Source organism: Suillus subalutaceus (genome assembly GCF_016647625.1).
Source record: "Suillus subalutaceus strain FC151 chromosome Unknown DFJ58scaffold_190, whole genome shotgun sequence".
NCBI lineage: Eukaryota > Fungi > Basidiomycota > Agaricomycetes > Boletales > Suillaceae > Suillus > Suillus subalutaceus.
In genome coordinates, this window is record NW_024540439.1 from 80,287 (window position 1) to 93,202 (window position 12,916).

The 12,916-nt window shown below is 45.6% G+C and overlaps 3 protein-coding genes across 3 annotated transcripts; 2 read left to right on the plus strand and 1 right to left on the minus strand.

Annotated features, from left to right (window-relative positions):
* Positions 1-140: 140 nt before the first annotated feature.
* Positions 141-293, plus strand: DFJ58DRAFT_637095 (uncharacterized protein; the record flags this gene model as incomplete). Its single annotated transcript, XM_041381299.1, has 1 exon — positions 141-293. A coding segment is annotated over one exon (153 nt), but the record flags the coding sequence as incomplete, so codon positions are not given.
* A 169-nt stretch (positions 294-462) lies between these two features.
* On the minus strand, positions 463-3,976 carry DFJ58DRAFT_818142 (HOOK-domain-containing protein). The gene is made up of 14 exons (XM_041391839.1): positions 3,796-3,976; positions 3,417-3,735; positions 3,303-3,364; positions 3,003-3,251; positions 2,753-2,944; positions 2,652-2,700; positions 1,955-2,598; positions 1,771-1,907; positions 1,479-1,716; positions 1,293-1,428; positions 1,180-1,242; positions 1,049-1,123; positions 835-990; positions 463-785 (listed from the first exon to the last, which is right to left on the minus strand). The coding sequence occupies exons 1-14, from the start codon at positions 3,924-3,926 to the stop codon at positions 762-764; spliced, it is 2,475 nt and encodes an 824-aa protein (XP_041237167.1). The 5' UTR covers positions 3,927-3,976; the 3' UTR covers positions 463-761.
* A 767-nt stretch (positions 3,977-4,743) lies between these two features.
* On the plus strand, positions 4,744-5,166 carry DFJ58DRAFT_669460 (uncharacterized protein; the record flags this gene model as incomplete). The annotated part of the gene is made up of 1 exon (XM_041382790.1): positions 4,744-5,166. One exon carries the CDS (start codon positions 4,744-4,746, stop codon positions 5,164-5,166), a length of 423 nt encoding a protein of 140 aa, XP_041237168.1.
* Positions 5,167-12,916: the final 7,750 nt, after the last annotated feature.

The window sequence follows — 12,916 nt, forward strand, 5'->3', positions numbered from 1 at the left end:
TCGGGTAAATCAGTCAAAATTGGTCCGTGCGCTAGTGCAGAAGATATAAAAGGGAGCTGGGAACAAGTTGAAACCTTACCACTCTGGCCTTTTGGCTTAGATCAAGTGTAGTATCTGTTCTTAATAGTTTAACCACTATTATGAGGGCACCGCCCTCATTCTTTGGTTATCAAATTTTTGCCGCCCTTGTTCTCACGAGCTCTGCTTGCAACTCGAGGGACATGATGACCTTGCTGCTGCACTACTGGCTTGTGTCGTCGGGGGATCTTTTTTCCCAACCTCTTTCTCTTTGTAGAGTCGTTACCGGATTGTCTCTAGACTCTCCGTGGTGCTCCACAAACAGTATGAGTCTTGGTTGTTTGTAACTTAAGAATCCCGTTCTTCAGAGAACAAATGCTCTGGTCTTTCTCCAGTCTGCAATTGATTTCTTCATGTATCTATGGTATTACTGTAGCTGTCTCTTTCTTTGTGATTGTTGAATTGAATCAGTTATTGACTCTGGAACCAAACGACCACCTAATTACATGATCGGTCATGCTGTCACCACACTGTGTAGGGAACACCCAAGTTACGACAGGTCAGTGTCTTGAACTTCTCGATTGCACACCTCTGTCTATAGGTGATGATCTCTAAGGATGAAAAGGTTGATATCAAACAAAGGAATGTGTGGTGAACAATGCAGGGGTATATTTGATGAGGGTCCTCCGAATTAGGTGCAGAAAAACTAAACGTATGTATGAGCGGTCATGATGAAGAGAGAACTACCGTTGAAGTCCAGATCCAAGCTAGAGAATCACATGAGGTAAGAGTACACAAAAAGGAATATCAACTCACCGCATTCCGTTGTCGCGGGAGCCATGCAGTGGGAGCAGGCTTGCCTTTCGACGGATTTGATGCGTTTCGAAGCTTCGCCATGCCGTGGTTGAATACGCAGCTGGACATCAGCGCTTGCTCTTTGTGGTATTGTTTCTCGAGGTCGAGGCGCATCGCCTGGATGGGTTGATTCATGAGCTCCGACCAAATACTTTATTATACAAAGTTCGCGTACCCTCTCGCGTTGAACTTCCTCCTTCAAATCTTTAATCTGACTTTGGAAGCTTCCCTCAGCCTCTTCGAAAGAGGACTGCACGACAGTTCACCTATTAGAACATCGATCAGCCAAGTAGACTTAAAACTCACCGTCGAACGGCCACCGAGTTTGGCTTGCTCCTCCTTGAAAAGCTTGTCCTGAGACTTGATGAACTAAAGGCAGGACTGAGCGAGCAACAATTTTTCTTGACCGTATCACGTACCTGCCGTGCTTTGGCAAGCTTATCTTGAGCGGTTTTCAATTGCTCCTTGATAACCACGTTGTCTTCATGCAAACTCAATAGCCTTGCCTTGATATCTTCTGGTACATCTTTGCCAGAGACCGACGCTCGCAGGTCACTGGTAGCAGTCAGCGATGCAGACCTCCATGAACAACTGCAACGACCTACCCAAACACTCGCTCACGCTGGAGCATCTTCTCCCTCTGACCAATACCGTCGTTCTGCAGGTTCACCTTCTCTAGCAGGAGCGCATTGACCTGCTCCAATTGCATCTTATTCTTATCGCTCAGCTCCCTGATCTGGTTCTTTAAACGATTCATATCAGCTTCCATCCCCGCCTTGTCTTCGTTGAGGGATTCTCGCAATGATGAAAGAATGTCGAGCTGGTCCTTGTTTACAAGATTCACTGCGAAGCACCGCCAGTCAAAAAGAGTAGCACCACCGATATCCAAAGACTTACGATCCGATTTGGCAATTGTCAACTCCCTCTTCTGAGTCTCAAAGGAAACTTCAAGCTCGGCGTGCTCTTTCCGCAAAGAATCTAACTGATCCACCGTCTCGTTAAGACGTTGTCGTAGCGCAATCGCAGCTTCCGGCCTGTGAATGATTTGTATCGGCTGTTTGTGTGGGAGAGATTCACCTACCCATCTCCTAGCGCTTTGCCACTTCGGATTTCCTCAAGGTCGCGTTGCAACACCAGCTTTTCTCGGTGTGCGGTCATATAATCCGCTTCGTACCGTGCCTTCATCCTATTAGCGTCCTCTAGCAGGTTCTCGAGGACAAGTATACGGCTGGCATCGGCCTCGTTCTTCTTGACTGATTCCAACTCCCGTTGCAACTTCTTCACCTGCAGCTTCAAATCCGTCATCGTCGTCCCTGTAATAGCATCATCTAACTCTCCATCAAGACCAAACGAGTCGCCCATGAGGTCTTCCTCAGTGAGCTCATCGTTGTTCTCCGTAGGATCTGTCGCCTGCGTTTCCGTTCTCAATGTAGTGGGTGCCCGATGTGTAGTTAGTTCCATCTCGCGCATACGTTCCTGGTAGAGCTCCAACATCTCGGTATCCTTCTTGCGCTCCTCGGTAGTAATCTTCAACTTCGTACGGGATTGTTCCAACTCGAACTTTACTGTCTCGACCTCTTGTGACCGTGTTGAAACCTTTCCTTCAAGTTCAGCTATCTGGTTTTTATAGGATTCTATGAGTGGCTTGAATGCGGCGACCTTGCGGTAGTCCTCCTCAAGCGCTGCGTTCTTGTCGACGAGATCGGCATTTTGTGCCTCCAGCGACTGAATGACAAGTCATTGAAGTGGTCGACATGGTTACGACACAAAGAACAAACCTTGACGTGTTGTCGAAGGTCGGCGCCCTCCTGGAGTTTTCTTCTTGTACTTTTCCATGACGTTCTCTGTCTTTTGTAGTCTATCGGCTGCATGACGATACCTATGTGTGTTGAGCGCCAATGTGAATAAGTGATCGAGGTATGACACATACTCGTCCACTTGGTCTTTGAGGCGCGCAGCCTCGTCGGCTTTGACCTGCAACTCGTCGATTCGCCGTGTAAGATCAGTCACCAACGACGTGTGTTTGTCAAGCTCAGCCTCCGCCATGGCAAGATTGTCTTCGCTCTTTTGGCTAGCACCTCCGCAGACATAAGACGGGATCTGGCTGAGTGGTTCGAATATATACTCACAGTTCAGTGCGAAGACGCTCGATCTCAGCGCGCATATTCCCATACGCATTGTCGTTGCGTTTGCTCTCAATGGCCCTTTGTGCTTCGCGTAACCGTGTCAACGCATCGTCCTTTTCAGACACCGCATCGTCGAAATTTGTTTGTAGCGTCCGGTGCTCTTCAAGAAGAGCCTGATAGACCTTCTCTACAGTCTCCTTCTCTGAAAGGATCTGGCTTCTTTCGGACTGTATGAGGTAGTAATGGTCGTCCCTGGATGTCCCATCAGTACCAATAGCTCATTCTTCACAACCAACGACTGACTCTGTCATGCTGGCCTCTCTAACACTGATATCCCCTTGCGAAGCACTGATCTTGCTTATCACCTACGCGCACGCATTAATAATCGTGAATGCTCCACGCGTGCAATCAACATACCTGCTCAATAGCCTTCATCAAAAAATGCTGGTCTCCCTCATTCAACTGCTGAATCCGGGCAATAATCTCCTTGTTCTGCTCGCACTGCACCGCGATCGCGATCGTTATCCGGCACATGATGAGCGTCGCACCGACATGGCGATCCTTCGCAATAGCTTGCAAATCCGGGACTTCGAGCCCGCTGGTAGGTTTCTGCAAGACTTCAGCAAAGTACTGCGTGAGGAGTCGGTAGAGACGTTTGAGAGCGCTGAACCGGAGAACCCAATTATCGGAGAGCTGTGCAGAGGACCTGCTAGACTGCCTGAAGTACTCTGCATCTCTGACGGCAACGTTCAGTCTCTTGAATTAGTTACAGATGAATTGACGGCGCGAGACGTACACTAGAGCGAGAACATCGAAGAGGGCGGCGCCATCGCTGAGATCTGCGACGGTGGTGACTGGCCGGGCTAGGTTAAAAGTTGCGAAAAAAGAGATGAAAGCGTTGATCTCTTTTCTTTCCTGCTCAGACATGGTTGTCAGGATTGCCAGCCTGAGCTCACGGGTGACGGTGGTTGATGCAGCCTTGGGAATTATGTAATTATGAACGATTTTCATTGGCTGACTGTACTACCCGGGCACCACATATAGTAAGTACCGCTCGGACTTTAAATTAACAAGCGCGCCAAAATCGTGGCCTCAGGGGTTGTCATCATCTTCCCCTTGCATTCTTACACTCTACTCGAACAATATGTCAGATCGAACTGATTCAGAAATGCTGGATATTTTGCTTTGGGAACTACAAAAAGAATACCCAGAGCTGGCAGAGAAAATGCAAGGCATAAAGTCTACTTTGCTGGAAAAGCAGGGAGTCACTAGACCAGCCACTGACTTCAAATTAATCAAGGAGGTGGCTGATATGTTTGGCCTCCAATGGAGTGATTATGTCCTCACTAATGTTAGTCCCCACCTTTGGATGATTGAGAAAGAGGTGACAAAGAAGCTACCTGTTGAGATATCAGATCGGATCCGTAAGTTATGAAAGCTACATTTTGATGTCTATTACTCACAATGTAGCCACAGAATTTCTCCTGTTCAATTACCAGAAGAACTTCCCTCACAGCAGTGAGGGTATGCACCGAACTGCTATAGACATGATACTTCTTGAGGTATTAATGTACCTTGTAAGCTTTTCTCCCCCCTAATTCTTGTATCTCTTACCAACTATGAATCCTGACAGAAAGGTGATGGCAACCTCAACACCATGTCAAATGAAGTGCCACAGACTCCAACCCAGAATTCATTCAGTGACATTATGGCCTACAGGAAGGTTACTTTCAAACAATTGCTGATGCTAAAAAAAGCCACTACTATCAATGGCTGTGTTGATTATGGCATTGACCATAAACTCCCCTCAGAGTCACACACCACACCCCCAAACCAGTTTCAGTCCCTTATTCTGCTTGTTGAAGCTAAAGCAGCTGATGCTGCAGTACCTCAACTTCTGGCCTATCTTGCAACTATCCATCACTGTTGGGAGGTGCATGGAAGAACTGACACATTAGTGTATGGTGTTGCATCTGATGGCATTCACTGGAAGTTTGTCATGATTACCCATTCAGGGCTCATCAAAGTCAGCTGGGAGTTCAGTATTGCTGATTCTACGGGCACAAACCTCATTTTGGAATGCTTGGCATTGATGTTGGAGACTGCAGCATTGATGTCACTCAAGACAACACCTAAGAAGGGTGAACATACAGTTGAGATGGGGTAAGAGGCTAACCAGCCTGAGAGAGCAGTATACATATGAAGGACTACAAGTAGACATGTAATGTTACAGTCAACTGTATGCCCCTATTCTTTTCTTTATCTCATTTACCTGTATTATGTCACGTGCTGCATCCTGCCGCCGCTAGACTTGTTTCTTGTACTGCTACTTATGCGTCCCTTGTGCTTTCCTTTTATACATATCTCTTGAAACTCATTGTACTTATATTGCTTACACATCTCTTCTGGTCCATGCACCCATATGGCCTATTTAAGCAGAGCCCATTCAGTGAAATAGTCCATATCTCACGGTCAGCCCAATGTGACAATCACCCATACTGTACAGGCCATCCCAGACGGGCCCATGGCCAATTGTAGGTGTAATATATGGCTGGGCCCATAGTTGGGTGGTATGACTGTGGGCTCATGGGTATATTGTAGAGATAATACATGGCTGGGCCCACAGGTATATTGTAGAGGTAATACACTGCTGGGCCCATGGTGCTACTCAGCCTCTTGGCTGGTCCATATGGTTTCTTGGCCAGCCATGACACTAAATTGTCGGCCGGTCTATATGGTCTCTTGGCCAGTGTCTTGTTACTTAAGGGTCTTATATACAACACGTATATAGTGACAACACAACTATACAGGATAAGACTTCTTGCCAGTCCTTAAGTACATAGTCTATGACTTTTCTAGTTTTCGTGGTAGATAACGTGCTGAGTTCTTGGAAGGAATGTCTTTCAATATTCTCCTTCTTGTTCCTTGGTTAGTTTAAACCTTGTGGTCTCGAAATACTGAGTGTGAAGTTTGTATGTGTTTTGGCAAGTGTGTGCCCATGGATTCGTGAAGTGTGTCTCGTGATTCATGTCTTCCTTCCTGAAAAAGAGAGAGGAAAGTAGTGCTGACGAACTTTAGCTAGGTAGCTGTACTTTGTTATATAGTCACCCCTATAAGGTAGTATATAACCTGAATATATGTTTCTTATTCTTAACTTCAAGGCTGCTGAATGGCCTGCACTTAGATCTTACTGGTTCTCACACGGTTTGAGAAAAGAGTTAAAGTGGGAAGCTTAAATTGCATGGGTGAAAATGGGCTCCTTATATACCTTTTGGGAGGCCATCTTACTAAGCATGATTCATCACATAGATTGGTAAGAATGTGCTTACAAACTTGTGTTGAGTCAGCTTGTTTACTAATGTACATACAAAATAAAGTGCAGTATTACAAAGAAGGAAAAATGAAAAGCATGAGTCATCACATGGATTGGTAAAAATGTGCTTACAAACCAAGTCCCTAGGTGTGCTGAATCAGCCTTATGACAAAGTGGATTACAAATACAGTTGCAAGTTTACAAAGCATGATGAATCATGACCAAACATGATGAGTCAAGTTGAATCCTTACAAATCAGAGTATTTCCCAGTCACATAACATGATTACTAACATGTTTGGTGGCTTAAGGAAAAGTCTGGTGGCTAAATGTGCCTAGAAAAATAGAAAGAGATAGAATCTCATGGAACAAAATAGAAATACATAAAAAAAATAGGAATGAAGTTTGATAGGGAATCAGTCAGGTGTCTTCTACCTTCCCTGTCACTGCTGTTGTGTATATGTCATGGTATGGATCACATACCATGCATGACAGCGCATCAATTACAAAGTTGCTCATTGAGCAAAGCTGCAAGGCCAAGAATCAACCGCATTCTCGGATTTACTTGACATCAAGGGTGTGAGTTATCAAGTGCTGAACAACCAAATGACAGTACTTATCAGTGACATAGGTCTGTGAAAAGCTCAATCTCTCTTACTGGAATTCCCACAAACTCAATAAGATCATCAATAACAAAATTCCAGGCTATCATCCTCATTTGCAGCGGCAGGAGATCCTAGTTGCAGGTGAGGCATTTGATGTCTATTTTTGCGACATCATTGAGTGTGTGAAGCCTCTGTTTGGAGACCCAGAATTAGCTCCTCACCTTGTTTTTGCCTCCGAACACCACTATTCTGATGAGGACAAAACTCAGCGCATCTACCACAACATGCATACAGGGCAGTGGTGGTGGTGAACTCAGGTGCAAGGATGGTATACTAATGCAATTATCATGATGCTAATTGAGTTCTGATGGGTAGAAATGACTTGAGAAAGAACAACTGGGGGCCACGATCATTCCAATTCTGCTGTCTTCGGACAAAACCCAGGTGACAATGTTTCGAAACAAAGCTGCCTACTCAATTTATGACTATTGTAAACCTGCCCAAGGAAGTACAGCAACAGCCCTCTCGTAACGCACAGATACTTGTGGATTATCTTCCCACCACCAAGCTCAAGCACATCACCAACAAAGCAGCCAGGCAGCAGTGTCTTGCTAATCTGTTCCACGCATGCATGTATCATCTTTTTGAGCCACTGGTTGAGCCAGGGAAGTATTGGATGTCGATGGCTAGTGGTGATGGGGCCCTCTGTCATGGTCATCCTCTTGTGGTCTGTTATATTAGAAATTACCCAGAGCAACTCTTGGTGACCAGTATCAAGACTGGAGAGTGTCCAAAATGTGACATACCTTCCACAAAGCTTGGTAGCAAAGACCTACCTTTTGAGCTACACAATTTGGATCTTAGATGCACTCCGAGTCACTCTGATTGACGAAGATCCAAACTAATTCGCAAAGGCTTGTCATGATGCAGGTAAGGGCCGCCATTTGTCACTCTTGTTTGTTTTGCCCTGTTGCTGACTCTTCGCTCATTTCAGGAGTGTCATATACCATATTCCCGGGTACAGATCTGAAGATCCGGATCTCAGATCCGATCCAGATCCGATGTACATATCCGTTGTCCGGTCCATAGATCCAATCTAATCCTTATTTCATGTCCTGTTCATATAACTCTAACTATCGTTCATCTCCTTTCGACATTCCTGTACACCGGTATACCGGTTATCCTTTACTTCCGTTATGCTTACTGATCCGTTATACTTACTGATCCGCTTTAGCTTATACTTCATTCCCGGTTATGATACATTATCCATCCGACTTACCAATATGCTGTACACATACTTTGCTTATACTTCGTACATAGCCTCGCACCTTTGCTTATCGATCATTCCGTTAGTTATCCATAGTATATAAACCCTTGTACATGCGCTGTAGTAGATCAGTTCGAATATCATCTTAGATTGCACTCATTCTGTCTGGACTCCAAGTCCCTCCGTTATCCGTCCGGACTTGAGTACGATACTCTTGTCTACTCCGAGACTTAGGATTGATTCCTATAGTCTATATATCTGTCTCTGTCTTTGGACAGTCCTCGCCCGTTAGTTTCTAGTTCGGATCCGATCCGGATTAGCCGTTACTATATATGTTCGATATCCGGAAGCCATAACGGATCCGTTACGAGACTTATCCATCTCAATATACACGATACTCTAAGACTCTGAAATAAGGGGCAAGACTCGGGAAAGGGGCACAGCGCACGAGCTGAGGCTGAAGCCCTTCGGATCCGATACTACTTGAGTACGGTCTTAACAGTATATTCAAACTCATACCTTTCCGAGTTACTTACACCTATCATGCCTCCAACCAAGACACAAACAACTCTGCACGCAGTTGGACTTACCTCCCTCCATCGTGATCCGACACCCATAGTCAATACCTTCACCAGTTTCTCTCAGCGACGCGTTAGTCACGGACCCGCTCAAACCATATCCGAACTCCTAAATTGTCGACACCCGGAAACCCCTACGCCCACTCCTGCCGCAGGACCTCTGGATGATGATGATGATCCTGATGATGGTGATGATGATTTCCCTGGTAATCCACCCGATGACAACAGTGGTGATCCGGATGATGATCTGGACGATGATGACGATGAAAACGACGGCCTAAACCCACAGGACCGCTGTCCTCTTACTTAAGGGTCTTATGTACGCTGCTTATATAGTGACAACACAACTATATAGGATAAGACTTATTGCCAGTCCTTAAGTACACGGTCTACGACTTTCTAGTTTCGTGTAGATAATGTGTGAGTTCTTGGGAGGATTTATTTCAATATACCTTCTTTCCTTGTTCCTTGGTTAGTTTAAAACAATTTGATTCTGTATACTGAGTCTACGGTATGATTTGTGTCTGAGAGTTAGCGTGCCCGTGTAGCGTGTAGCGTGAAATGTGTAGCGTGAATCGTGTCTCCCTTCCTGTAAAAGAGAGAGGAAAATAGTATGGGTTTAAACTTAGTTAGAATAGCTGATAGATTATATAATCAACCCCTGTAAGGTAGTATATAATTGAATAACTGTTTCTTAGTCTTACTTTGAGGCTAATGAATTGCCTGTACTTAGGTTCTTACTTAATCTCACACTGTTTGAGATGAGTGAAGGTGGGAAGTGCTCCATTTATTACATGGCAAAATTGGGCTCCTTATATACCTTTTGGAGGCCCTGATTACAAAGCATGAATCATCACATGGATTGGTAAGAATGTGCTTACTAACAATGCCATTTGGTGTGTTGAGTCAGCTTGTTTACTAATTTACATTATAAATACAGTGTAGTTTACAAAGCATGACGAATCATGGCATGAGTCATCACATGGATTGGTAAGGATGTGCTTACTAACAATGCCATTTGGTGTGCTGAATCAGCCTTCTTACTAAGTAGCTTATAAATACAGCTTAGAAATCTTACAAAGCATGACGAATCATGACAAAACATGATGAGTCAAGCTCAATCTTTACAAATCATGATATCTACCAGTCACATGACATGCTTACAAACATGCTTGGTGGCTGAAAAGAAAGTCTGTTGGCTGAATATGCCTGAGGAAAATGGAAAGAGATGGAATGTCATAGAACAAAATAGAAATACATGGAAAAATGGAAGTGAAGATTGAAAGTGAAAATACTAGCTAATAACTAAGGGGAAAATGATGGGGTAACTTGGTGATAGGATACAGTAGGGTCTATTATACCTTCCTTATCACATCTCTTGTGTATCTGTCATGGTATGAGTTGCATACCATGCATGACACCACGTTATGCTTCGAACTATCAGAAGCCATCGATAACCTTGCTTGCAATAATCGTCGTGCACCCGCATCCGAAGATTCCAAAGTCAAGGTCTGCGAACCGGATACCTTTGATGGATCCGAACCACGGAAGCTCTGTGCGTTCTTCGTACAGTGTGAGCTTAACTTCCAGAGCAAGCCTAAGGCTTTCCGTACCAGAAGGGCTAAAGTCAACTTCGCCCAATCCTACCTTAAGGGTATGGCTCTTGAGTGGTTTGAACCGGATCTCCTGTCCGATGATTTGGACGATCGTCCGGATTGGATGAGCGACTATTCCGCGTTCATGCTTGAACTCCAAACCAATTTCGGACCTCACGACCCATCCTGGTGATGCAGAAATGCAGCTCAAACAGCTCCACATGCGTGACGGACAGTGCATCAACAAGTATGTTGTGGAATTCCAGCGTCTTGCTTCACAGGTCCGTGGCTGGGGTGACGGAGCCTTACGACGCCAGTTCTATAACGGACTTCCGGCCCTGTATCAAGGATGAAATCAGTCGCATGGGTAAACCCTCTACTCTTTCCAAATACAAAACCCTCGCTCAGACTATTGACGCCCGATGCTGGGAACAGAAGGGAGAGATCTCCCGAGAGACTAAACCCGCTTCATCCACTACACCTAAGCAATCCGCTTCTGACCGGACCAACTGCCAATGCGTCCGGATCCGGAAATAACAAATCCGGAAACTCCAGCTCCAATAACCAGAAATCTGCAAAGCCATCTGCGTCCTTGAGCTTGTCCGCTCCTAGAGTTCCGGACCTTAATTCCAAGCTGGGTAAGGACGGAAAGTTAATGTCCGAAGAATGGCAGAGAAGATTGGACAAGAAACTCTGCTTGTTCTGTGGCGGACCCGGCCATACGGCTCGGGAATGCAATAAGTCTACTTCGCGCGCTGCCAAAGGCCGTGCTGCAGTAGTCGCTCCGGAAGTCAAACCGGAGGTCTCTACTGAGACAAAAAATAGTCCGCGACCCTCCTAGCTCCGTGCAGGAAGAGGGTCGCGTTGACTCTGCCTGCACAAAGGAGTTAAGGCTCAACGCTGTCGTGCTCTCGGATCCAACTTCCCTCTGTCCATATGTTTCACTTCCATTACTCCCATCCGTATCCGATTTTCCAGCTCTTGTAGATTGTGGTTCTTCTCATTGTTTCATAGACACTGCATTCGTCCAAAAACATAAAATCCCTACATATCCGATATCTCCGATTCCGCTCCGCTTGTTTGATGGTACTTGTAATAATACTATTTCTGAAGCTATAGATTTGTCCGTCCATTTTCCGTCTGGTGTAGTCACCTCTGATACGTTCTACGTTACCCCTTTGGATTCATCTTGTTTTATCGTTCTTGGATATAGCTGGCTCACCCGACACAATCCGTTGATTGACTGGGTTTTGGGCAGCATCGAATTCCGGACGACATCTCATGGAATGCCATTGACCCCTCTGACGTCACTTCCATCCTCGGATATCCCTCCTTCGACGGAAACCATACCTCCTCCGACTACATCCGTACCCTCCGCTGATAACACCGTTCCTAACATATCCCTAATCAATACAGTTGCCTTTTGCTGTGCCTGCAAGTTAGAAGGATGGTCCAGTTCAGTATATACCTTCGTCCATCCAGTGTTGATCTCCGGTCCGCGTCTCTCTCGTCCGATCCTCTGGATCTATCCAAAATTCCTTCGGACTATCATGAGTTTGCGGATGTCTTCGACAAGGGAAAGGCTGGCCAACTTCCTCCACATCGTCCTTATGATCTGAACATAGATCTGGAAGAAGGAACTAGTCCTCCCCTCGGAACTATCTATTCTCTATCCCCGGTTGAGCTTGCAGCCCTCCGGAAGTTTCTTGATGAAAATATTGCCTCTGGACTCCTCCGCTCCTCATCCTCTCCTCACGGAGCTCCGGTCCTATTTGTCAAGAAAAAGGACGGCTCTCTCTGCCTTTGTGTGGATTTCCGTGGACTCAACCAGATCACTAAGAAAGACCGATATCCGTTACCCCTCATTGCTGACCTATTAGACTCTCCAAGCCGCGCTAAAGTTTATACCAAAATCGACCTCCGATCCGCTTATCATCTCGTCCAGATAGCGGAAGGGGACGAATGGAAGACTACCTTCTGAACGCGCTATGGCTCTTATGAATGGTTGGTAATGCCGGAAGGTCTCACTAACGCTCCAGCAGCATTCCAACGCTTTGTCAATAGCGTGTTTGCTGATATGCTGGATGTATGCGTTATCGTATATCTGGACGACATCCTTATCTATTCCCATGATCTTGCGTCCCACAAACAACACGTCCGAGACGTACTCCTGTCGACTCCAGTAAACATCGTCTCTATGCCAAACCCGAAAAATGCGAATTCCATTCCACTTCCGTTGAATACCTCAGATACCTCCTATCTCCGGATGGCTTGACTATGTCGTCCGAGAAGATCCAAGATATTACTGACTGGCCGGAACCTCAGAAAGTCAAGGATATCCAGTCCTTCCTCGGATTCGCAAATTTCTATAGACGGTTTATATTCAACTACTCGGATATCGTGGTTCCGTTAACACGGCTTACATGCAAGGATGCTCCGTGGAACTTTTCCGAAGATTGTTGGAAATCCTTCGAAGAACTCAAGAAAGCTTTCACTACCGCTCCAGTGCTTACGCATTGGATGCTGGATGTTCCTATAGTAGTGGAAACCGATGCCTCTGA

Excerpts from the sequence above, each read along its gene's own strand:
- DFJ58DRAFT_818142 (XM_041391839.1), bottom strand. The coding sequence starts at position 3,926 with ATGTCTGAGCAGGAAAGAAAAGAGATCAACGCTTTCATCTCTTTTTTC. Across the intron at positions 2,701-2,752 it reads TTGGCGCTCAACACACATAG|TACAAGAAGAAAACTCCAGG; the intron begins GTATCGTCATGC and ends GTCATGGAAAAG. Across the intron at positions 1,243-1,292 it reads AGCTTGCCAAAGCACGGCAG|TTCATCAAGTCTCAGGACAA; the intron begins GTACGTGATACG and ends TCCTGCCTTTAG.